The sequence below is a fragment of the Pelophylax lessonae genome (genome assembly GCF_965119305.1).
Source record: "Pelophylax lessonae genome assembly, chromosome: 13".
NCBI classification, from domain to species: Eukaryota; Metazoa; Chordata; class Amphibia; order Anura; family Ranidae; genus Pelophylax; species Pelophylax lessonae.
The window spans coordinates 67,249,035-67,276,333 of NC_138780.1; the positions used below are offsets into that span (position 1 = coordinate 67,249,035).

Here is a 27,299-nt window from a genome sequence, read left to right on the forward strand (position 1 = left end):
GACTACAACTCTCTGCCTGTACAGAAGGTATGGGCAGACAGCTACCTGAGAGTCAGCTGGATCTCGGTGTTGCATCCATAGTGTTTTTTTGTTAATCACTGATTATTTATAATGTTGTACTTTTTCTTTTGCATAATGCACAGAAAGCGAGATAGTGTTATCTGCAGGCTAGAAAGTTGGATGATAAACAAACCTGCAGCCTGCATGTGAGCCCCATCATGGTCACATGATCAACAGCAACAATGGTTGGTTCCTATGGTTAAACTAAAGCAGGGCATACTTGGTGCAGTTTTTTTTTTTTTCTTTTTGCTCAGCCACCTGGCTGTACCTATTTCCCCTATCCACACATTTGATGTGGAATGCGGGAGTCCTTCTCACTATGTCATTGTATTCTGGCCGTTGGACTCCTCCACTGTCAGAATACACTGATAGCGCTACAGCCCATTGGCTGTATGTGCTGATCATTTAAAAATTTTCCAGCAGGACCATTCATATGAAGTTGGTTGATAGAATGGGATTGGCCATACATGGTTTAAAATTTGTCCAGTTCCTGCTGAACTGGTGGAGCTTTGATCCATGTATTGCTAGCTTAAGAATTGTGGCTGTTTGTGTGCTGCTAGTTCACACTGGTGTGCACAGCTAATTCACTGGTGGAATGTAGAGTGAATCTGCTTTCAACACCAAGAACTTGTCTGTCAAGTGAATAAAGAACTCCATTTGTTGAGGAAGGCAGAATTTTTGGATTGGGTTGAGATTGTCTGCAATCTCTGCAACTATCCAGTTACCACAGAAATCTCCTTAGAGCTAGACAAATCCAGTCCAAGTTAGATCATCTTGGTGAATAAAATTCCCTGGGAATCAACACATTTAGTCCAGAGTAGCCAGTTTACCAAAAAGAAAAAAACGCAATGTGGGCCACGGTTTGTCAGCCCCACGCTAAGTAATCCAGCTGTCGTCAGCCTATGACCAGTGAATCATTCTAGTTATTGCAGCCCACTCCCCATACATGTCTGCACTTGTCCTAGCTGGAACACTAGCCGAGCAAATGTTTAATACCCCCCGCATTCAGCCATCCTATCATTCTGGTGAGAATTCTTCCAGTTTTGTTCTTGTTCTTTAAATCAGATGGTTTTTATTGATTTATAAAATTTTTCATTACATAGTAGTACAAACGAACACTTAACGTGCACTTCCCAGTTACAACAATATTCCGTACATGTATAGATCAGCTACAGCTGGTCAGAGGACATTTCATCATACTGTTGTATAGGTAGTAAACAGCCTGTATGATTCCTGTGAGAATAGAAAAAGAAAAGCGGGCGCACTGGCCTAGTGCAATAACCAACAGATTTATTCAAAAATATGAATAAAATCATAAAGATGTCTGTTCACAAACATAAGTTTAAATTATGCTCCTCAGGCCACATGTGTGGCTATCTCCCATCGGTTGCTCGTATTCACTGAACCTGGGAGTGGGGGATCTTGGATGAGACCCCTCAGGCTTAAATGTTTTGAAGGGCTAGCCATCTTCTTCAGAGCCTAGCTTGAAATGGCTTAATTCACAGTACTTCTACCATACAGACACACCCAGGACGTGAGAGCCATGGCCCCTCCAATGGGATGGAATGAGGGAGGGCTAAGAAGTGAAGTGCACCAATGCACCAACCACATGAGCACAACAAAAATACAAAAATTACACACAAGACAGATATGCAGCTACCAAGTGAAGAACAAATGCACATGCTGCATTATGATGCAGGACCCCCAACAGACAAAATCATCACATCTGTACTACACTCCAAACACTAGCCATGAGTGACTACATCATTAAATGGCAAAGAGCTAGGGGATTCACAGATATTAATTGTATTGTGAACAAAGTATCACTGTATGTGCACTTACCATAACGATGAAAGTGGCCCAATAGGGGGGAAGGAATGTGAAGCACTCATTTGCAGTGCGATCCAAGTGTGGGAGTCGCTGGGGTGTTCACACGCTTTACCGAAAAACCCAGAAGTGTGACTGTAAATACATTCCAGTGAGAACTTCCTGCTGCTGTGCAATGTCATGTCCCCTCCATGGGCCGCCACCATTTTGGTAAAGAACAAAATGTAGAGGTCAAAGTTCCGTATTCGCGTGAAAACAAAGAGTTGAACGCAGATGTCACATGGGTTCAGTGGAGTGAAATCAGTACTTTTTCAATATGAACCAGGGCTACAAGCCTCTCACCTCATGTTTACAGTCATACCAACATAAAAAGAACTTCTCATTAAAGTATATGTGTGCATTATCAATATGATCCCATGCCTAAAAGAGTGGATATACAATAGACAATATGTGTATATTGCCAAAATATTAGCAAATGCTTAAGATGCCCCATCGTTATTAAACCTGTAGATAGCATGTGTCTAGATAGAGGAATGGAACGTTTGTCAGAAATACTGAAAACCCACTAAAGGAATACATCCTATATTTGGAAGCTTGTTTTATAGGAAAACCTTTTTCAATTGAAAGCACAGTGCTGTAGTGGTTAGCACTTTCGCCTGGAAGCAAAAGGGTTCCCGGTTCAAATCCCAACCACGACACTACCTGCCTGGAGCTTGCATGCTCTCCCCGTGCCCGTGTGGATCTTCCTAGCACTCTGGTATTTTCCAAAGACATGCTAGTAGGTCCACTGGATCCTGTCTAAACTGGCCCCAGCATGTGCATGCATGAATGTGAGCCAGTAAACCCAGACCGCAAGCTCCCTGAGAGCAGGGACCAATGCGAATGTACAATATACATGCAAATCGCTGCGTAAATTGACAGTGCTACAGTATATACCCCTCCACCTATTGATTGACGATGCCACACAGATGCTCAATAGTGTTTAGGTCTGGAGACATGGTTGGCCAGTCCATCACCTTTACCCTCAGCTTCTTTAGCAAGGCAGTGGTCATCCTGGAGGTGTGTTTGGGGTCGTTATCATATTGGAATACTTCCCTGCATCCCAGTGTCCAAAGGGAGGGGATCATGCTCCGCTTCAGTATGTCACAGTACATGTTGGCATTCATAGTTCCCTCAAACTGTAGCTCCCCAGTGTTGGCAGCACTTATGTAGCCCTAGACCATGACACTTCCACCTCCATGCTTGGCTGTAGGCAAGACACACTTGTCTTTTTACTCCTCCCCTGGTTGCCGCCACACATGCATGACACCATCTGAACCAAATAAGTTTATCTTGGTGTCATCAGACCAGAGGACATGGTTCCAGCAATCCATGTTCTTGGTCTGCTTGTCTTCAGCAAACTATTTGCGGGCTTTCTTGTGCATCAGCTTTAAAAGAGGCTTCCTTCTGGGACGACAGCCATGCAGACCGATTTGATGCAGTGTGCGGTGGATGGTCTGAGCACTGACAGGCTGACCCCGCCACCCCTTCAAATTTTGCACCAATGCTGGCAGCACTCATACATCCATTTCCCAAAGACAACCTCTGGATATAATGCTGAGCACATGCACTCAACCCCTTTGGTAGACCATGGCGAGACCTGTTCTGAGGGGTACCTGTCCTGTTTAACTGCTGTATGGTCTTGGCCACCTGCAGCTCAGTTTCAGGGTCTTGGCAATCTTCTTATAGCCTAGGCCATCTTTATGTAGAGCAACAATTCTTTTTTTTCTGATCCTCAGAGTTCTTTGCCATGAGGTGCCATGTTGAACGTCCAGTGAACAGTATGAGAGAGTGATAACACCAAATTTAACACACCTGCTCCCATTCACACCTGAGACCTTGTAACACTTAACAAATCATGAGACACCTGAGAGGGAAAATTTCTAATTGGGCCCAATTTGGACATTTTCACTTAGGAGTGTACTCCCTTTTGTTGCCAGTGGTTTAGACAATAATGGTTGTGTTGAGTTCTTTTGAGGGGAAAGCAAATTTACACATACAAGCTGTACACTCACTACTTTACATTGTAGCAAAGTTGGATTTCTTCATTGTGGTCAAATGAAAAGATATAATGGAATATTTACAAAAATGTGTGTGTAAATGAGCCTACTAGGAGGCAACCCCATGCCCAAATGATGCAGTTTGTAAAAACTTTGGGATTAGGACTAGTGCCTATAAACAGAGAGGGGAAGACCTACACAACTGTGGATAACCTACTTGGATGATACAAAAATGAGAGGAGAATTTGTCGGAGAGGTAGGGAACAACAGAAAACGAAAGGGAATTCGCACTCCCGTGGGTGGGAGGGATGGCCAAAAGAAAAAAGGGGGATGAAAGGGGTTCCAGTCACAAAGATATTTCAGAAAAGGGGCATACTCTTCATTACCTGATTATATTGTACATTTCTGGATCTTCATTGAAGCCAAAAGGGGCCATACTCCCGAGGGCGAAGATCCAATAAGTGTCACGTTTGCAGAGTAACTGGTGCCTCCAGCCTCTGTCCGAGTCACCCCCCCCTCCCCACCACCTCAATGCCAAATACTTTCAAACCAGGAGGAGCCTGGTGATGGTAATCTTTAAAGGGTTGTGGGGTAGAATATCTCTTTGTAGGTTACAATTCCACATTTGAGTTCTTCAAGTCTAACCCGCAATGGGCGAGAGGTGCGTCCCACATAAAGGCAGGCACAGGGGCAAGTGATTCCATAATCCACATAGGATGTACCACACTTAAGCAACTGTTTGATATTATGGGTCTTGCCATCTGTACCCGTCACCATCGGTTTTCTGTGCCACATGAAGGAACAGGTGCCACAGTTTTTTACACCACACCTGTAGTTCCCCCTTCTGGTCAAAGATTGAAGACCATTTGTTTTCACCCCTACCTACCAGTTTCTCTACTCTCCTCACTCTGTTTTGGGCTACTATACATCTAAGGTCTCTGGCTTTGCTATAGATGACTTGCGGTTTATTTGTCAGGGTCTTGTCGCAGGATACCCCAGTTTTTTTGTAGGATGTGCTGGATTTTAAATTATTTAGTTGTGTACTGTGTGGTAAACCTTGCCTGATTTGTGTCCCGATGAAACCTCTTGGTGCGTTTAGTGGAGGGATCTGATGTTTTCTTTTAATAAGCTAGGTATTTCCCAAACTCATCTTTAATATGCGAGTCTAAATACTCTGTCCTTAAATTTCTGCAAGTGCGCTGTAATCTGCAAAATTGGCCATTTGGTACATTCCTAATCCCACCTAGGGTGATGATTACTCTGTGCATGTAAATACAAACTGCCACACTTAGTTTAAAGTGTGTTTTTGAGAGGATATGGCCCTCCGCGTCACTGCTCAATTCTAGATCTAGGAATACCAGATGGTGGGCATCAATCACATGAGTAAAAGAGATGCCAAATGGGTTCTTGGCACAGTGATTCAAGAAGCCTTCTAGTTCAGGTCAGTGCCATCCCATATGATCAAGATGTCATTGATGTATCTGGCATAGAGGACCAGGTATGCTCCGTAGGGATTGTTCTTCTAGATGTAACAATTTTCCCAAAAACCCATGAAGAGGTTAGTATAACTTGGAGCAAACCCTGGCCCCCCATGGCAGTGCCTTTTGACCTGTAAATGGTGTCCTCCCCATGAAGGAAAATTAGTTATGGGCCAAAGCAAAGTCAATACAATTGCGTATGAACCATGCATGGGTGGGATTCAGAGCTCTATCCTCTGCCAGATAATAGTCAATAGGCCGCAAACCGTATTCATATGCAATAGAGGTATAAAGTGAGGCCACATCAAGTGACAACCATCTATAACTGGACTGCAACTAATAGGTGGATAAAATATCAAGCATATGGCCAGAGTCTCTCACAAATGAAGGAAGTCCTATAACTATATCTTGCAAGAAATGATCTATGTAACATCACAGGTTGCCCGAAAGGCTGTCTATACCTGCGATGATTGGCCTTGCCAGTGGATTAGTCATGCATTTGTGAACCTTAGAAATGTGGTAGAAGTGAGGCATCACAGGATGTTTTCTGAACAGGAAAGAGTATTCCCTCTTGAGTATATTCTTGAGGCCTGATCCAGAAGGCATTTAAGCTTTCTAGTATACTCTACAGTTGGATCATTTTTCAGCGCTATGTAGGTGTCCACATCACCCAAGAGTCTCATTGCCTCCAGCACATAGTCTTCCCTATCTTGAATGACTAGTTCCCCCTCCTTTATCTGCTTGTCAGGTTGCAACTTGTTTATTATTCTTTAGATTTTCTATTGGCCCACTTAACGGATCTCTAAACTTGTTATTCTTAGAGAAAATCTCTTTGAATCTGCTAAATACCACCTCAAAGAAAGTGGGGATGAAGTTTCCCTTTGCCAAATACGGAAAAAAGGTAGACGAGGGGCTTAAAGTCTGTATGTATGACATCACTCTCCAATGCCAAGAGTTGGCTACAAACCTCAGGGGAATCCTGGGTGTCTTGATCGCATCTCCCCTCCAAATGAAATTCCTCCAATACGTCACGGACCTCCTTGTTCTCGTTGTTTGTCAAAGGGGAATCCAGTGTGATGTCAACATCTTTCTTACTGGACTCTGCTTTAAGGGCAAAATACCTTTTGACCGTAAGGCTTTCAATTAATTTGTTGAGATCTGTAAATAATTTGAATAAATTGGGCATGTTGGGAAGAGCAAAATGGAGTCCCTTTTTTTTAAAAGATTAAGTTCAGTGTCTGAAAAAAACAGGTTGGGATAGGTTATAGATCTTAATGGTACAATTATCTGCCTCTTTCTTGGTTTTTTTTTTTTTTTTTTTTTTTTAGACCCCCCTTTCCTCCTCTAGTACCTCTTCTAGATCTTCCTCCCTCTTCCTTGCTTTTTTTGGACAGGGACTTTGGGGTGTTCAATGTTTCCATCAATACTGCGGGTTCCCCGTTCTGCGCAGCTTCCTTGTTTAGGCAAAAGGAAAGGGGCAAGTTTTTCTCTGATATGGAGTTGTTTTCCAGGGGTACCTGATGGTTCAAATGGGTTAATAGTATGAGATATAGTATCTACAGGGTTTAGAGTATCCCTGTTAGCAGTGGTCCCCCCTTCCTTGCCTGAAACTAGAGGTACCTCCGTTGCTATGGGAATGTTATCAATTACTGTAGTGGAGATGGGGGTAGTGTGTCTTTGCTGGAAGGTTTAGTATAAACCACATGTTTTGTTCTATTTCCACATGGCTGAGGACCTGAGAGGTGCCAGCGGTGTCACCCCCTCCTGTTCGGTGACCCATTCACCTTATTGTCTCTATTGGGCTTTTGCATCCCTTTTGGCTGGTGATATCCATTAGCTACAGATATCTTGTCATTATGTGTTAATTTTTGCTTATTGTTCTTTGTATGCTTACATGCAGCACGGTGACTTTGGTCCCTTTTACATGTATTTGTGTAGTGAGCCCACCTGTTCTTGCTGTTTAGTGTGGTAATGTGCGGTGGGATTCCTAGTAAACCCCTCCTTTTTTGTTCCAATATTGCTGTGTGTCCTCGTGAGTGTTTGATCTATCTTCTTCCAGCTGAATTCACGACCTTCTATATAGTCGAGTCTATCATGCTGTCACGATTCTACTGGTGTGAGCAACAGGGGAGCAGTTGACCCGGGATCCCCCAGGGTGTGAAATTTTAGGGCCAGCCAGGTGTTCTGCCAGGGACCCCCTCACGGGAGTTTGGACCCCCCAGGTTCACCCTGCTCGCGGGGAGAGCTCCCAAAGACACAGTGCAGGCACGGATTGATGGATGGATGGAGCAACAGGAGAGCCAGATAATGAGCCAATGTCAGGGCGAGCAGCAGACAAACGTAATCAGGAGAACTAGCAGAGTCAGTGCACAAGAGATCAGTTAGGAAGGATTGCCTGGAAGGGGCTCAGGAACAAGTGTTGCTGAAGCAACCAGAAACTGGTCTGAGTGGCAAGAAGGAAGGTATATTAACCATCAGGTGAAGCGGGCAACACCCATAGCTGCTAAGTCAGTGCAGCAAGAGCAGAGCACAAGCTTGTGGAACCACAGGTGCCAGCAGGCCTACAGCAGCAAAAAATAAAAAAACATATGCAGACACAGATCAGCTCCGCAGCTGATCTGTGACACCTGCTCGAATTTTCCTGACTTCTTGCCCTTTAATCATTTATTTCAGGTACTTGTATAGCACTGTCAATTTACGCAGTGATTTTTATGTATATTGTACATTTGCATTGGTCCCTGCCCTCAGGGAGCTGGCAGTCTGGGGTCCCTGGTTCGCATGCATGCATATGCTGGGGCCAGTTTAGACATTATCCAATGGACCTACCAGCCTGTCTTTGGAGTGTACCAGAGTGTCTGTCTGGAGAAGACCCACCTGGGTATGGGGAGAGCATGCAAGCTCCAGGCAGGTAGTGTTGAGGTTGGGATTTGAACAGGCTGCTGCCAGGCAAATGTGCTAATCACTACACCACTGTGCTTTCATTTTATATAGGTTTTCCTATAAAACAAGCTTCCAAATATAGTTTGTATTCCTTCAGTGGGTTTTCAGTATTTCTGACAAATGTTGCACTCTCCTATATAGACACACGCTATCTAGAGGTTTCAGAATGATAATAGGGCACCTTAAGCATTTGCTAATATGTTGGCAAAATACACATATTGTCTATTGTATATTCACTCTTTTAGGCATGATATCATATTGACAATGCGCACAACTACTTTAACGTGAAGGTCTTTTTATGTTCGTACAGCTGTAAACACAAGCTGAGAGCCATGTAGCCCTTTATATTGAAAAAGTACTGATTTCACTCCGTTGAACCCATGTGACATTTGCATTTCACTCTTTGTTTTCCCGAGAATACAGAATTCTGACCTCCCTAGATTTCGGTCTTTTCCAAGATGACGGCGGCCCGTGGAGGGTAAATGACATGCACAGCAGCGGGTAGTGCTCGCTGGAACATATTTCCAACCCCAATTCTGAGTTTTTTGGTATGCTGTGTTATTCCAGCGAACACCCAAGCGACTCCCACTTTCGGATGTCACCGCAAATGAGTGCTTCCCATTCATTCCACCTTTTTTAGGCCACTTGCATCATTGTGCTAAGTACACATACAGTGATACTTTGTTCACAATACAGTTAACATTTCCTGGATCCCCTAGCTCTTTGCTATTTAATGATGTAGTCCCTTACCACTAGCGTTTGGAGTGTAGTACAGATGTGATGATTGTGACTGTTTGAGGTTCTATATCATAATGCAGCATGTTCATTTATACCTCACCTGGTAGTTGCATTTCTGCCTTGTGTGTGTGTTTTTTGTATTTTTGTGGTGCTCATGGGGTTGGTGCACTTTACTTCACCTCTTAGCCCCCCCCCCCCCTTATTCCATCCCATTGGAGGGGCCATGGCTCTCACATCCTAGGTGTGTCTGTAGGGTAGAAGTACTGTGAATTAAGCCATTTCAAGCTAGGCTCTGAAGAAAGCCAGTCCTTCCAAACGCTTCTTCCTGAGGGGTCTCATCCAGGACCCCCACTCCCAGGTTCCATGATTCGAGCAACCGATGAGAGATAGCCACACATGCGGCCTGACGAGTCCGTTTTGAACGAATGTTTGTGAGTAGACATCTTTATGATTTTATTCATATCTTTTAATCTGTTGGATAATGCACTAGGCCAGTGCGCCCTCTTTTCTTTTTCTATTCTCACAGCACTGTCAGGACGACCCCAGTCCTAGAGTGCAGCAAGTCCTCTGAGATTATCCTCGATTTGTCCAGGCACCTTTGACACGGCACAGTCAGCTGACTCTAGCGCAGAAGTGTTGTTTTCTGTATGATGCCTGTAACTGAATGTTATCATTTATCATTTACATGGTTTTATCATGGTCAAAAATAGTACTAGTTTTTTGTTCTTTATATAGTGTCTCAATCTTTTAGTATTTTTGGTTGGATGAATAATTCCCTTTCTGTATTTTGTTTAGTATTATTCTACAGTGTGCTTCACTTAGCAGACATGATGGAATATTCTGTTTTCTTCATTAAGATTTGGAGGCACGAGAAAGAGAGGCACAAAGCAGAGTAACCGAGGAGGAGCAAGTGCTTGTTGCTCAAACATTAAAACAAGAGGTAAACCTTGTCTGATATGCAAAGCTCATACATATGGGGATTGTGTTCAGTAGGTATCAAAGCCTTGGAAAATGACATAGGTTTTTAGACTCAAGTACCACTGGCTCTGGCTGCTCTCAGCCAAGCCTGTGAGAGCTGGGAGAGGGGAGAACTGCTGCATGTGTGCACAACACTGGATCCAGATCAGGTTCAGGTGAGTAATTGGGGGGGGGCTTCCATTAAAAATAAAAATTTCGTCTTTTTTTATTTTTACCTTTTTAAAGTGACTGTAAATTCTAATTTAAAGAAAAAAATTAAACATGCTATACTTCCCTGCTCTGTGCAGTTGGTTTTGCACAAAATGGCCTGCATCCTCTACTTCTCCTTTCCCTCTTCTGTGCTCCTGGCATCTCCCTCCTGTTGAGTGTCCCCACAGCAAGTAGCTTGTTATGGGGGCACCCAAGCCGAGTCACAGCTCTTTGTGTCCATTCAGACAAGGAGCCGCAACTTGGCCTCAGCCCCGTCCCCTCTCTCCCCTGATTTGGCTAATTGTATTTGATTGACAGCAGCATGAGCAATTGCGCCACGCTGCTGTCTCATCTGATGAGGAGGGGAGACCAGGGTAGCTTAGCTGAGACACTCCTGCAACATCGCTGGGTAGAGATGGGCTCAGGTAAGTATTAGGGGGCTGAGGGGGGCTGTCGTACACAGGTTTTTTTTTTTTTTTTTTTTTTTAATGCATAGAATGCATTAAGACAAAGAAAACCTGCCTTCACAATCCCTTTAATCTAGAGAATGCATTCAGGTAAAAAAAAAAAAAACCTTTTACTATTACAACCACTTTAAAGCTACTCTTTTGTCCATTCAGTTACCCCACCCCCACCCTGAGCAGCAGGACTTTCTCCACTTCCAGGTTATTGTGAGCATGTAACTGCCGCCTTCCATCCCATCCCATGTGACCATGCTGGAGCTTTGATAGGAGGGCGGAGAAGGTGTCCATAGCCCTATGTAAGGTTCAACAAGCAGCCTAGTACAGTACACACACTGAGTTTATCGGATGAATGATTATCAGTTAATCTACACATACAAGCAAATCCTGGCGCTGAAAAACAGATAATCAGAGGTCCCAAAAAAAAAAAAAAAAAAATGTGTAGAGTCAAATTATGTGGGATGGACGGATTTTAGCCAAATGCCAGTAAGTCATGTCAGGGTTGCAGCCAACCCATGCCCAGATCCTAACTGAGAAACATGTGACATAACAAATTGATGGGTATGATGGCGCTCCCAAGACTGATGACAAGTGGGCACTTAGGAGTCACAAATGTTAAAAAATAGTCACAGTGAAAAATATCAGGTTTATTAAAATCAATAAAAACGGTATAAGGCACTGTAGACAGCAGGGTGCATCCAGCAGTGAGGCAATACCTTTGGAATGGACCCAGGGATAGGGTGGGGACGTTTGTCCAGATGTTAGGAGGACAACAGGAGCACTGATGCCGTGAATCGCCTCAAGCAAGGAGACAACGCCGCTGTGCTGCGGGACAGCTTGCGGCCGGATCCGGCTACGGGGGTTGAGCTTTCCCCCCCCCCCCCTCCCCTCCTTCCTCCATCGTTCTCAGGTGATCCCATCTTCACAGCATCAGTGCTCCTGTTGTCCTCCTCCTAACATCTGGATCATAAGGATCAGATTATCGTACGATCGCTTCAAAAGCAATATTTTTTGTATGATCTCATTATGTGTACTGGGCTTTACATGAAGTTTTTTTTTTTTCTGACCTCCTAGTGGAAATTCATGGTGAAATTTATGTATAATTTTTATTACATTTTTTTTTTTTTTGGGGAAATATTTTATACCCACATTTACAGACGGTAGATGGTGCTACAGGCTCCTCTACGCATGTTTATCTATTGTAATCTGCCTGTAGTTACCTTTTGTAAAGAAAAAAAGGTTTAAATATTTGCCTAACTTCTACATAGCAAGGAAAATGCTAAAATGGCACTGACAAAATGTTTACAGGATCTGACCTCTTTCTATCTTCAGATAATACGTCTTCGTGAAGAAGGCTCTAGGCAGCTGGAGGAGCAGCAGAGGTTGATACTGGAACAGATCAAGATGGAAAGGGTACAAAAGATACCAGGTATTAAATATCAGGCTCTGGGCTTGGAGAACATGTACGTCCCTGTTTAAAGAATACAGAATCTGTTTGTATTTGTACCAGATCCACTAACCCCCCTCCACCTCAGTACAGTAGAAAGTACTGTCCCAAAACCGGTAGGTCCTTACTTGCCTTTTACGATGGCTGCAGCCACCTGCCCTGTTTGAAGTCTGGCCATAAAAAATCCAGTGCTGAGCTGCCAATGCCAGTGCACTAAAACCTCAGACATTAAAGGAAGTGTTGCAGGCGCAATTTTGGGATGCTGGTGCTTGAGAAGGTTAGCATTAGATTTTGTCTGGCATCAGACAGCATGGAAGGACCTGCTGGGGTAGCACAGTTTACTGTATTGAATGTACCAGGGTTTGGGGGATTTTAGAACAATTTGTGAATTTGCACTTTTAGTTTGAAATACTGCTTTTCTTTCAGGTAACAGGGGTGGAAATGCAGAGTGGGAAAAGGAATCTGCTAAAATAAAGGTAACAAAATCCTTTTTTTTTCCTACTTATATGTGTTTGTTTAAAAAGTAAAATTCAGGACCATTTTTAGTGGGGGGGGGGGGGGGTGAGAGAGTACAAAGCTAAGACATTATGTTAACAAAGCATGTTTTACATCAATTACTAGTTTTAGTTTAAGTGCCTATAAAGCGGACTCCAGCCTCAAACCTACAAAGAACTGGGATCCACTAACCTATTTATGTATTTTTAAAGGATTCAAAATATTTGAATACACCATTAGTACAGCTTACCGATTTATATATTCCCAACCTGAAATCGCTCAAACCACAGAAATCAGTAGTGGGAAGCTAAGCACTGGGAACATACTTGGGTGGGTCTATAGGATTGTACATTTTAGCCAGGCTATCTTGTTTTCGGGCACTGGGAAGTGTAGGAGGGAAGGGAAGAATGCAGATTACGGGAAGGATCAATTTTAGGAGTGTGTGGTTTTATAGCTCAGAGGCAGGCAGGTAAAATACTGTAAGTATTCTAGTGCTCCAATAATGAACAATGGTGTCATCTTCCTGACTGTGCAACTCTGGGGTGTCTAAGCAGAGCTGCAAATTCTTTGAACGATTGGAAAAAGGGCTTGTGGAACTTTTTGTTAATTTGCAGCATCTGATCCATTTTCTAAGTTTAGAAGAGTCGTGCGAGCATTGTGCTTTCACAACTCTTTCTATTAATCCCCCTTCTGCGTGTACTGGGATCACTCAGACCAGGGCTTGACCATTTTGCTTGAAATCTAGGAGCAAGCCTAAAAAGTTAGGAGCCAGTTTTTTTTTTTTTCACGCATGCCGAATGGCTGACTTCTGTCGGACTGGCAGCCAGTTTTTAATGAACCGGCTGATGTTGCCCAGCATTCGACCCATGTGTTTTTGGAGATCCAGTGATTCATTAACTCATGCCACCTTAGGCCCCTTTCACACATGCACCTCCGCTAAGTGTAATCCGCTTGCTCAGTGGGGATTTCTCTGCAAATCCTCGCTGAGCAGGATGATGACAGGTCTTGTCCGCTCCGCTATACAGAGCAAACATGGACACAGTCCCACTTTCCTCTATGGGGCAGTTGGATGGAAATGGACTGCCTGTCCATTTCAATCCGCTGCCATCTGAATCGATCCATTGGATGGATGAAAAGTAGGACCACCATCCGTCTGGTTTTTGGCCAACAGGATCGGATGGCAGCGGTTGCCAGCGGATATCCGCCATTCAATAGAGGAGACTGGAGGGTCCGATCAGGTCCGCCTGAAAAACTGACAGGCGGACCTGATCAGAAAACCTGTGTGAAAGAGGCCTTCGGCTGTTTGGCATGAAAGGGATAGAATAAAAAATGAATTTTAATGGAACAAAAAATAAAATCTAAAAACTGTTTCCATCTTTGTGGGGTTGTAAATGGAACTGAGGCTGCTCCGACCAGCTGTCCCACACTCCCTTTCCACTCACCGGTAAGGACAGGGCACCAGATCAAGCCCTCAACCTCTTCACCAAGCAGTGAGAACAGGCAGGGGGAACACTCAGCGCTGCCAGTGACTGCTTGTTGCTGCTCCAGCCACCACAAGAGTGTGCCAGTTCCCTGATTTAAACCAATTCTCAGTTGTGGTTCTTCATAACCCATGAATTTTATTGAGCAGTTGTTCACCCAGGAGCTTGTTACCTTCCTGATGAGACTCTGCCAGGTGGAGATGCAGGTGGTAAAGAGGTTTTCTCTTTAAATCCCTATTTTTTGACCAGCTTGAGACCCTTCTCCTCACTGTGGATCACAATGGTGCGATGATCTCTAGTGACTAGAAGTTTGGCGGGGAAACCCCACCAGTAGGTGATATCATGGTTGTGTACCAATTTTGTTAGCGAGGGAAATATCGCTGTAGGGACCAGGTAGAAGCAACTTGGTCAGACAACGGCTGGGACAGTTGGGAGGGGCGGTGCGCTGTCATCCACAGTAATGCCAGATGCACGGCACCTATAAAAATTATTCAAAGTGCATTTACCACCTTGGGAAATAGGATGAGGATTTTTTTTATGGTGAAGCTTCTCCTCATGCCAAGGAATTTAAAGGCATATTTCTGGTCACAATGGGGTTGCACTCACTACGTGACTTTACAATTTATTAACCGGTTACATGTGTATTGGTTACCTAATCATGTTTTCTTTTTATCATCAACAGTTAAAGTGGAAATGTAAAAAAGAAGATGAGACAAGAGGGGGATATTCAGAAGATATTCTCATGAGGCTTCTAGAGAAGGTTTGCTGATGTTCTTCTTAGCCTTCCTGTAATGGGATTGTGTGTGTGTTGGTGGTGTTTTTTTTTTTTTTTTGTTTCTTTATTTGTTATGGTCAGGATTAAAAATTTTTTTTTTTTAACTGGGTGCCCAATGCCATCCAAAACTAGATGGTAATTTTAAAGTCATTTTTTTTCTGTGCAGCTCCACAGGATGCTCTGATTTCCAGGAGTGGGCTGCACATTGCTATGGAGGGATCCAGAAGACCTGATGGGTGACTACTCTAAATGGTTACCAATAAAATGATTATGAGAATTAAAGTACAAGTTCACCTTTTAAAAATAAAAATCCCCTCAGCACACTCAGCTATGTCACCTCCCTTCTTCCCCCCACAAGTGCGAGCTGTCAACAAGGTTTAGGAGCGTGTCTATGGGAATGTGTGACCATTCAAGTCAAAGCTACTTTGTCAATTCTTCCACATGTACAATACATACATACAGAGAATCGAAATTACACTACTCTTAGACCCCCGGTGTATACAGATAACACAGATACAGTCTAAAAACACCAAAAAATAAATAAAAACAGTGCAATGCACATGGCAAATAAAGTGCAGACCAATGACGTTCCATGATGAATGAGGTAATAAGCAGACCAATGCTGCCAAAGTGACTAGTGCAAGTCCTCAAATTGCTAGTAGGAGGAGGGGGTAGAAGGACCTAAGGATATGGAATCTAGGGGAGGGAAGGTGCATATTTCAGTGGTGCCTATGGCAGAAAAGTTGCTAAGCCATGTTTCCGCGAACACAAAAACACAACAGTCTCTTACAGTCCTTTGAGTTGAACGTAGTAGTCGGATGAAGTCCAGTTTATTGTCCAAAGAGCGTGCGTTAGCCAGTACAATGGTGGGAATAGATGGCTTGAAAGGATTAGCCTAGCCCGGATACCTCCGCGCTTACCCCTCTTCTGCTTCCTCTCACACCGCTTGTGGCACCTCCACTGTGGGCGAGATGCAGCAGTGGGGATCGGTAATGATGTAAGCTTCCAGAGCAATCCGAGATCTTGCAGCTGTTCTATGTGCACGAAGTTTAACTCTAAAAATGCGGTTCCGCCAACATCCAGCAGAACCTCACGACTGTATGAAAACACTGTTCTGTCGGGACTAAGGGACTGCGTGTGAACATGCCGCCATCTTTAGGTGGAGGGCACCCGGGAGATGAATGTGAGTCCCAAATAAAAGTAGGCCTTACCGGGTCCCCGAGTGCGTGGTCGGGCTCCTTTTTAGGAAAGGCCGCGGCTTCTGCAGTTTCCTAGGCCTCAACTCGCCGATCCTCCGATTGATGTCCTTTCTCCACAATACTGGGTGATATCGGTTCCGGGGGCTCAGATGGGTCGCCCGGAGGTGTTTTTTGTCCTTATTAAGGGCAGATTGAGGAGGATGGTGGAGGATGAAGACTGTTGGTGTCGGAGCTATCTTCAGACGCGTCCGTCCCGCACGGCGTCCTCCCATCTGAGTTTCCATAAGCGCATTTGTGATGTCAGCCACTGATGTTGGACGAGCAGTCCTGGCTCGCAGTCTTCGCTCTAATTCATCCTAAAGCTGTTCTATCAGGTTGAGGCCAGGGCTCTGTGCAGGCCATTCAAGTTCCTCTTCCCCAAACTCGCTCATCCACATCTTTATGGACCTTGCTTTGTGGAGGATGGAGGGGGATTATGGTGTGGGGTTGTTTTTTCAGGGGTTTGCCTTGGCCCCTTAGTTTCAGTGAAGGTAGCTCTTAAGGCATCAGCATACCAAGACATTTTGAACAATTTCATGCTCCCAACTTTGTCAGAACAGTTTGGGGATGGCCCTTTCCTGTTCCAAGCAAGGTCCATAAAGACGTAGATGAGCGAGTTTGCGGTGGAGGAACTTGACTGGCCTGCACAGGGTCCTGACCTCAACCCAATAGGACACCTTTGGAATGAATTAGAGCGGAGACTGTGAGTTAGGCCTTCTTGTCCAACATCAGTGCCTAACCTCACAAATAAGAATAGATATACTCCAAGGGGGGTGTATATCCCTCGCGCCTATGGATGTCCTATGGGGGGGGGGGGGTTGTTAAATAAATACACGTGTGGGAAAGGGGAGCGGTGATAGCAGCTGCTATAGGATATGAGGTAGATAAAAGGTGAAATCCCAAAAATATTTGGGGTTTGATATAGCGCTTGCTGATAATACCCAGGAATGGACAACTGCTTGTCAATATCCTAGGTTGAAAAAATGGTAGACAAATAAGTGAAATGCTGAGTGATTCAGAATGATTGAATTAATTAACCCAAAATAAATGAAATAATAAATTGGCATGTGCATGGTAGAGGGATAAATGTGGGTAAATAAATACCATATAGGTGCCTTTAAGTGCCAAAAATTATAGTCCACTTATTTGTCTACCATTTTTCAACCTAGGATATTGACAAGTAGTTGTCCATTCCTGGGTATTATCAGCAAGCACTATATCAAACCCCAAATATTTTTGGGATTTCACCTTTTATTAACCTCACAAATGCTCTTCTGAAAGAATGGTCAAACGTTCCCATAGACACACTCCTAAACCTTGTGGACCGCCTTCAGAGAAGAGTTGAAGCTGTTCTAGCTGCAAAAGGTGGGCCAGATCAATATTGAACCCTACAGACTAAGACTGGGATGCCATTAAAGTTCACGTGACTGCCCTAAAGCACATTTACTGCTACAGGGCTGCTACACTGCGCAGGGTCGTGTGTGACCCAGCACTTCTGGGTATCGGACGTGAGTGCACGCCATCTGCGGCTCACTTCCGCTGTGAATTTATACAGTGGGAGCTGATCAGCGGGTCCTGTGGACCTGATGTCCGCCGGCACCTGCAGATCGTTCTGTACACAGGTAGAATGGCAGTCTGCTTATGTAAACAAGGCAGATTGCCATTCTGTCAGTACAGAAGGCATGGATCCTGTGATCTGTAAAGTAGGAGCACTCATCCATGCCTTTCACTAGTAAAAGCACCTCCCACACCACACTCAATCACCAGCTAGGCACACATTTAACCCTTTGATCGCCACTGATGTTAACCCCTTCCCACCAATGTCATTAGTACAGTGACTGTACTAATGATCACTGTATTTGTGACACTGATTCCCAAAAAAGTGTCAGTTGGGTGTTCAGTTTGTCCGCTGCAATATCGCGGTCCTGCTAGAAGTTGTTGATCGCCGCCTATACTAGTAAAAGAATACATTTTAAAAAATCTATAAATGTTTACAAAAGTTTGTAGACGCTATAACTTTACACATTTTGGCCGCATTAATGAGGTGACGGGGCAATGATTTCGGATACGCTGACTGTGGGAGTGATGTGTGATGAAGAAGATATTGCGCTGTAGGAGGTGATGCTTGTTATGAGACGATGTACTTCTCTCCAGAAGGGTTGTATTATTAGACACTCCTACCAAATGTGGAGTAAGGAACCAGGATCTGATTCGCATCTTCAAAAAAGCAGTGAGGCCGAAGGGTAGTATTTGTGGAATTTTCGTTCAATCTCAAGTAGATTTTATAACTGACATTCATTGAGCTTTTATGGATGTGGGAGTAAAAATGCTCCCAGTCCTCTATCGAAAAGTCTAGAGCTAGATCTCTTTCCCACGTTAGGCTTTGTTGCATTTGGGAACACAATCAGAAAACATGGGAGTAGAAGTCCGAAATCAAGTGTCTTTGTGGTTCTGACCTAGTACATAAAGCTTCAGAAAGGCTGTGATCTCTGCCAGATGGTCGAAGGTTTAAAGCTGTTTAGAAAGTGTATTTTTTGAAGATAGAACCATCCCTTTCTATACCTATCAGGGAATTGTGTTGATAAAGCGCTGTGTAGGAGTTTGTTCTTATTTGTACCTGCTGAAAGCTTCTTTAATATCTCAGAATTAGGGTTACTAAGAGGAAAGTCCGGAATGCCAGAAAACTCAGGGATGCGATTTATTGGCGTTAACGGACCTGGGTAGGAGGAGATATTCCATTTTTTACACAGATAATTTGTCCAACGATAAGAATCCAGGTTTTCATGAAGAGGATAACCAGTGGTGTAAACTGATGGCTTTCAGGGTGTTATCCCTTGCCTCACGTCCAGGTATGAAGCCTACTTGGTCCACGGAAATGTATTTTGAAAGAAAGGGAAGTAACCGGTTAGCTAAAGCTTTCACATACATTTTCACATCCACATTAGGAAGCGAGATGGGTCAGTAGTTAGATACAATTGTTGGGTCTTTGCCCGATTTTGATATCACCGTTATGTGGGCTTCCAGTAATTCCTTGCTTGAAGGCGGCGATGAGGAAAGTATGTTGAATGCTTTTAAAAACCGAGTTAGTAGGGTATCCACAAAAGTTTTGTAGTAGCCAATCTTTAGTCCATCCGGACCTGGGCTTTTCCCAGGTTTAAATTGTTTCAGGACTGTCGTGATTTCCTCAAAGAAAAGTGGACTTTCCAGTTTGGAAGCTTCTGAAGGCTTTAGGGGGTGGGGCTATATTGTCGTAAGAAATCGGAGCTCATCTTGGCTCTATCTCCGTTGTCTGTGTGTGTAATTGTGTAGGATAGATTATATAGTTTAGAGCAGCCGTCATTAAATGGCGGCCCGGGGTCCAGGAGCGGCCTGCACGATGCTTCCGCCCGGACCCATCAGGCCGCCACTGTAAGTAGTCATTGGTATGCTGGGACCGCGGGTGTCCCAGCAACCAGTGACATCCCGGCACATTTTATGCTAAGGGTCACGCTGATGGGCACATTTTATGTTAGGGGGCACTCTAATGGGCATATTTTATGTTAAGAGCAACGCTGATGGACACGTTTTTGTTTTTCCCATCAGCGTGCCCCTAACATAAAATTTGCCCATCAGCGTGCCCCCTAACATAAAATTTGCCCATCAGCGTGCCCCCTAACCTAAAATGTGCCCATCAGCGTGACCCTTAACATAAAATGTGCCCATCAGCGTGCCCCTTATTTTATGCTAAGGGTCACGCTGATGGGCGAATTTTATGCTAAGGGTCACGCTGATGGACACATTTTATGTTAAGGGGCACTCAAATGGGCAAATTGTATGTTAAGGGGCACTTAAATGGGCATATTTTATGTTAAGAGCAACGCTGATGGACACGTTTTTGTTTTGCCCATCTTTCTGAGTCATAGCACAGACTTTGAACCTCGGCCCAAAGAAAATTTTAGCGACCAGACCTCCTTGAATTTTAATTTATTACCCCTGGTTTAGAGTAATAGTGAACAAATTGATTTGCTATGTCCTCTGTGGTGACAGATTTATGTCCCCTGGGGTCAGTAATTGTTGACAACGCTTTTTTGGCTTGCAGAGTTCTGGCTAATAACTTCCCGAATTTATTGCCAAATTCATAGAAAAGTTTAGTTAGAGTTAGTACGTATTAGAGTTAAGCCCCGTACACACCATCAGATTATCGAACGATCTGTCATCTTTTTTTTTTTTTTTTTTTTTGTGGCATGCTACTCTGATGTGGAAAGTGAAGAGGTTATTTTCATATGAATTTTCCCGTACGACAGAATTCTACTTCAGAAGTGATGTCATGTGTTGGATTGTTTTCTATGTATTCTTTCGTCTCTGTTGTTCGTTGTGTTGACAGACAATAAAAATTTTATAGCCTGCACATCAGGATTTTTTTCGGCCGAAAAGTCAGAGTCGGCTGTCGAAAGCACCATACTAACAATCCGAAAATCGGCAGATCGGTCGTCGTTCGAAATTTCCCTTCAGATTTTCTTATCGTGTGTACGGGCCTTAAGCATTAGTGCGTATTTGCGTTTAACAGTCTTTCCTAGTTCATCTAATAACTCTAACTTCACTTTAACCAACTCGTTGAGCGTTTTTTGTGGCAAGGGATTTTGTGCAATTTTTATAGTGAAAGAATTTGCGCTGTGAGCTCATTGAAATGTTTTTTTTTTTTTTCGTTTGGATGGTAAGGTTAGAAATTACCCCCTAATAATGCATTTATGTGCAGCCCATTGAGTCATGGGGGATTAGTTTTCTAAAAAGTATTGTTGTAAGCATTCCCTTATTGCCTTCACAGTGGGCAGGTCAGTTAAGAGTACGTTATCCAGGCGCCATATCGAGAAGCGAGCGGTGTTAAGGAAGGATAAAGTTATAGAGTTATAGGAACATAGGGTCTATAGAGGCATTTTGGAAGCATGGAAGGTCGTTCTGTGTAATGAAAAAGTAATCAATCCTAGTGTATCTATTATGTGGAGAAAAAGGTGAAGTCATTGGTGTTGGCATGTAGAGTACGCCATGCGTCGTGAAGAATAAGGTTACCGAGTTGCACTTTAATTGCTCAAAGTGCTCCGTGTGGTAGCGAGGAGGACGCAAAGGAAGTATCCACCGAGGGGGTAAGAGCCTGTTACATAAGTTTGTTTTTTTTTGTTTTTTTTAAATAATGGTTTGGCTTTTTATTTGCTCTTTTTATAAAGGGGAACAAAAACATTTTCTAATGCTTTCTGTTATAAAAACACGCAGGGATCAGGAGGTGAAGGGGTTAATGTATAGGTCACATACAATGGGCGGATGGTAATGAAGGGTTTATTAAAGTTTGGATGTGCAGGATAAGGAAAATGAGGGCCTAACATACAGATGAGATCAGAGAACTGGCGGGGCTGACATACCGTAGAGGGGTGAATTTGTTTTGTTGGCACTGTATTGCACTGACTTTCTTTCCTCCTAGAGTTTCAGCAATGCAGTCTGCCCATCAGTTGCTTGATTACATTCGATCAGACCTGCTTCTGGAATCGAAATCAAGCAACTGATCAGAACAGCTAAAATCAGCACCCTCCAGTGGCCAGCAGGGAGTAACATGCTCATATAAACTGTTACCAGGAATGTGGGGTTTTTTTTTTTTTTTTTGTATTTTTTTTTTCTTGCACTATATTCTTTAAATATGGTGTAGGTATGTTGTAAGGAAGCATACCCAATATAGCTGCTGAGGTCAGATAAATAAAACTTTTAATTGGACCTGGATGTAAACAGGTGTAACTGAACATGAGTCTGTTTTATACCCTCCTGTCCGTAGGGATGAATGGCCCTTCCAATCAGGTCCGTCTGAGAAACTGACAGATGGACCTAATCCGAAAGAGGCCCAATACACATTGGAGTTGCTTAACCCCTCGGTGCCGGCTGTACACATATATGCAGCCTCTCGATGAGTGGGCCTTGGCACCGAGTGGCTCTATATATGGGCCCCTGTATTTGCAACTTGCCATGCTGAAAACAGGGCTCCCTACACTCTCCCAGCATGGTAGCTAGCAGGGTTGGGTAAGCTCCCGATGCATACTTTACTTGCAATGGGGGGCTTTCCATTCATGTGACTGCTCTGAAAGCCAGTCACAGGGGCCACATGACCTGAATGCCCGCCTCACGGCTTTTAGATCTCTTAAAGAGCTGGGAGGTGGGAAGGGGTTACCCTAATGGGTAAAGAATGTTCCCTTAGCTTAAAAAAAAGAAAAAAAAAAGGAAAACCCCTGTTCATGGAATTTCCAGCATAATTGTAGCATACACCATACCAGAAAGAGCAATATGGATGAATAATCTCTTACATTAGCTGGAATTATAATTGTAGCATCCACCATACCAGAAAGAGCAATATGGATTAATAATCTCTTACATTAGCTGGAATTATAATTCTAGCATCCACCATACCAGAAAGAGCAATATGGATGAATAATCTCTTACATTAGCTGGAATTAACACACTGGGCTAAACTATTCTACATAAAACAAAACAGGGTTTTGTATGGGTTTCATATTTAAACTCTTGATTCTGTATTTTGTTTTTTTGTTCTTGCGGTTTTGTAAAAAAATGATCCGGTTCACACATCTCTATTGCGGCTGCGGAGCCGATTGTACAGGGGGTCCTGTGCATCTTTGGCTCTGTTTCAGATCCGAATTTAGGCAAAAATTCGGGCCGGATTCATCCCTGAAACAAAGAACAGGGACTCACCGGACCCTTGCTGTGAGCCACATGCAATGTAAGTGTGAACCCAGCCTTACAGGCAGAAATTGCTCAAGGAACCCTGGTTAATAAACCATGGCCTCGACAGTGGCGGCTGCTGTACTAATTGATCAACCAGCATATCCATGTCTCTATGATATTCAAGCAGATACAAAAGGTCACCACTGATTGCACAATGCTGTCATTCTAATACCAGGACCCTGTGGACATGAAGAGCAGAGCAAGCAGACTGGTGATCTCATCAGTGTGATGATGCCACCTTGTTGGGCAGTGCGCTTAGGGCAGGTCAGTGACCCAAAGGAAGGCTGTACTGAGAGAAATGTTATGCATGATGCCATTGTTGACCTTTCCTTCTGCAAATGGTAGTTGGCTGGCTGTTATGTTGTCCAATGAATACAATACTGACTCACTGGCCTGAAACAAGTATACAGATCATGATTTTGACTTTATACCCCTCATCTGCTGCATACTCATTCTGATTTAGTGATTTAGAAAGTGCTGAATTTAGCCTAGGCAAAGTGACTGAGCCCATGTGTTTGACTCCCTGCACCTGTACCATGTTCCCATTGCACACTAAACTGGAAACTCCCTGGGTGCTGTTATGACCTTCATTTGGTTGCTGTTAGTAAAGCTTAAGAGAAGTCACCCATACCCCAAAATCAAGTTAAACAAATGTGCCTTTTAGTACATTAAATCACACAATAAAATGTGCAACTTTTTGGGGATGCCCAGGACCTCTTAATCAAGCCATGTGGGAGGTCCTGCATGACCGTGAAACAGCATTGAACAGATTGTGTGATTTCAAGTAGAACTAAAGGTAAGGGGAAAAATTGTGGACCGGCTCTTGCAAAAAAGCTATGCTGCATCTCTTTTGCAGTAAAACAAACCTATGTACCTATTTGTAGTCTCCTTTAAAATGTACGCTGAACTGTGCAGCTCAGGGTACATACTCAGCATGGTGAAAAGATGAATGAATTCCACACATGCACAGGAGGTGCACCATCTAATGCCAGCATATCAAGATGGCTGAAGACCAGGAATCTGGAATAAGACAGCGAGGGACCTTGCAGTAATGGTATTGCAGGAGGGGAATTATTGGCGGACATTAGTTCCACTTTATAAAATAAAAAGCTAATTTATTTACCTTTTATTTTTGAGGCATGGAAATAGCATTACGCACCTTTTCACTGTCAGTAACAGGCTGGTTTTATCAAATCTACAGTGAACATTTGTGTCCCATCCTGTGTGTGTGTGTGTGTGTATGTATGTATGTATATATATATATATATATATATATATATATATATATATATATATATATATATATATATATATATATATATATATATATAATATGATGTAAAACAATTTCTGGTGTAGATCTGTGATGTTGGAATGCAAAGTGAATAAAAGACTAGGTGTATGCGGCATTATCCATATGGGATGAATCTGGAAAATGTAAGCCCTTGTGTAGCATCTGAGTTGATTAATAGATGAAAATACATTTCTATTATATCCTTGTTTAAATTTTTCTCTTTATTTTATTTTGCAGTATGGACAAGTATTACACATTGTGTTATCCAGCAAGAGCAAGGGATCTGCAGTAGCTGAATTTGCTACATTTAAAGCAGCTGTAAGTTTTGTGAAAGCTTTAATACGTTTTTAGAATTTTTCTATTACATTAATGAATTTTTGTTGCAGGTGATTGGTTATCCTATATTGAACATTAAATTGTTACTCCATAATTTTAATTTCCATTTAACGATGCGGCATCCTTTCATTCCTAACACATTACCCAGTCCATGTCAGTAAAGATATCCAGCAGATTTTTCCCCATTGAGATCTGATGTGTTTTCAAAGTGTTCCTTTAATTTTTTTGAGCAGTGTATATTGCAGCTACTATATACATTTGTTCTGTACAAATGCCAGCCAAATGTCCACACGTGTTGTTTTCATGGTCCTTGAGTGTATGGCAATCTCTGATACTTTACCTGTATGTATGTGAGTGTATGTATGTATGTATGTATGTATGTATGTGAGTGTATCTACACTATATTGTCAAACGTATTGAGACGCCTGCCTTTACACGCACATGAAATTTAATAGCATCCCAGTCTTAGTCCATAGGGTTCAATATTGAATTGGCCCACCCTTTGCAGCTTTAACTATTGTGGGAAGGCTGTCCACAATGTTTAGGAGTATGTCTATGGGAATTTTAGACCATTCTTCAAGAAGCGCATTTGTGAGGTTAGGTACTGATGTTGGATGAGGCCTGGCTTGCAGTCTCCACTCCACAAATATTCTAAATGTGTTCTATTGGGTTGAGGCCAGTCAAGTTCCTTCACCCCAAACTTGCTCATCCATGTCTGTATGGACCTTGCTTTGTGCACTGGTGCGCAGTCATGTTGGAACAGGAGGGGGAATCCCCAAACTGTTCCCACAAAGTTGGGAACATGAAATTGTCCAAAATGTCTTGGTATGCCGACACCTTAAGAGTTCCCTTCACTGGAACTAAGGGGCCAAGCCCAACCCCTGAAAAACAACCTCACACCATAATCCCTCCACCAAATGATTTGGACCAGTGCACAAAGCAAGGTCCATAAAGATATGGATGAGTGAGGGGGGGGGGGCTTGACTGGCCTGGCCTGGCCTGCACAGTCCTGACCTAAAACAATGGAACACCTTTTTAAATGAATTTGAGCGGAGAATGCGTGACAGGCCTTCTTGTCCAACATTAATGCCTGACCTCACAAATGCGCTTCTGGAAGAATGGTCAAACATTCCCATAGACACTCCTAAACCTTTGTGGACAGCTTCAACTCTTCTGGGAAGGCTGTCCACACGGTTTAGGAGTGTGCCAGCATACCAAGACATTTTGGACAATTTCATGCTCCCAACTTTGTGGGAACAGTTTGGGGATGGCCCTTCCTTTTCCAGCATGACTGCTCACCAGTGCACAAAGCAAGGTCCATAAAGACATGGATGAGTGAGTTTGGGGTGGAGAAACTCAACTGGCCTGCACAAAGCCCTGACCTCAACCCGATAGAACATCTTTGGAATGAATTAGAGCGGAGACTGCAAACCAGGCCGTCTCATCCAACATCAGTGCCTAACCAAACAAATGTGCTTCTGAAAGAATGGTCAAACAATTCCATAGACACTCCTAAACCTTGTGGACAGCCTTCCCCCAATAGTTGAAGCTGTTATAGCTGCAAGGGGTGGGCCAATTCCATATTGAACCCTACAGACTAAGACTGGGATGCCATTAAAGTTTGTGTGCGTATAAAGGCAGGCACCCCAATACTTTTGACTATCTCTAATCTATTTTTCTCTGTCATGTTTTTTGCATACAGCACTCTCCAATTCCAACTTCTGAAGGATCTCTGTTTAAGTGATCTTATGTCCACTCTAGTTGCCTCTACCTAGTGACTCTGTTTTTGAATCTTCTACTTTTTTTTTAATATTTTTTTCAGTGCCCTAATTTTGAGTAGTTTTTGGTGAGAGGGTTGAGAGTGCCCTATATTTTCATGGCATCCTTCTGATCATGTGAAGGAGTTTTATCCCCTTGATGGTGATTTCACTTTACTTTAGGGACTTTACTAATGCTCCGTTAGACTCCCCATCCATTTCCCAGTTTTAATCTTCTCCAGTGACTCTTCGGCCCTTTCTGGCAGTGACATTACTCTATGAAACTTTCATCCAATACATCTCTGCCTTTAAAAGGGATTCCTCAACCACTGTAAAAGACCCTCACGTTAAGATTTCTAAGCTGCAGGAAGCCATTTAATTCAGCTGTGCTGTCCTCTTGGAGGCATCTAAGTTAGTGTTTTAAATATTTCTGCCCATATGGGCAGAGCACTTTTTATTTGCCTAGGACATGGAGGACTCTGTTAAAGAACACATTATTCATCCTATCTTGTAAAGGAATACATCTTCCAGATCTTGATTGCCCATTATGCTGATTATTTGCTTGTTTCAGCATACAGCCATGGCCAAAAGTTTTAAGAAAAACACAAATATTAATTTTCACAAAGTCTGCTGCCTCAGTTTTTATGATGGCAATTTGCATATACTCCAGAATGTTATGACGCGTTATCAGATGAATTGCAATTAAGTGCAAAGTTCCTCTTTGCCATGAAAAAGAATTTAGTCCCATAAAAAAATATTTCCACTGCATTTGTGAAGAAGGCTTCAGGATGCCCAAGAAAGTCTAGCAAGCATCAGGACCATCTCCTACAGTTGAATCAGCTGTGGGATCGGGGCACCACCAGTGTAGCGTTTGCTCAGGAATGGCAGCAGGCGGGTGTGAGTGCATCTGCATGCACAGTGAGGTGAAGACTTTTGGAGGATGGCCTGGTGTCAAGAAGTGCAGCAAAGAAGCCACTTCTCTCCAGGAAAAACAGGGACAGACTGATATT

General features: G+C 43.3%; 1 protein-coding gene across 1 annotated transcript in view; it reads left to right on the forward strand.

The window, feature by feature from the left end:
- Window positions 1-27,299, forward strand: part of DNAJC17 (DnaJ heat shock protein family (Hsp40) member C17) — a 61,010-nt gene that overhangs the window by 12,619 nt on the left and 21,092 nt on the right. Inside the window, exons 5-9 of the mRNA XM_082275770.1 lie at window positions 9,940-10,022; window positions 12,043-12,139; window positions 12,584-12,633; window positions 14,816-14,893; window positions 24,434-24,514. Of these exons, the coding sequence (XP_082131896.1) occupies window positions 9,940-10,022; window positions 12,043-12,139; window positions 12,584-12,633; window positions 14,816-14,893; window positions 24,434-24,514 (389 nt within the window). The remainder of the gene's footprint in view (window positions 1-9,939; window positions 10,023-12,042; window positions 12,140-12,583; window positions 12,634-14,815; window positions 14,894-24,433; window positions 24,515-27,299) is intronic.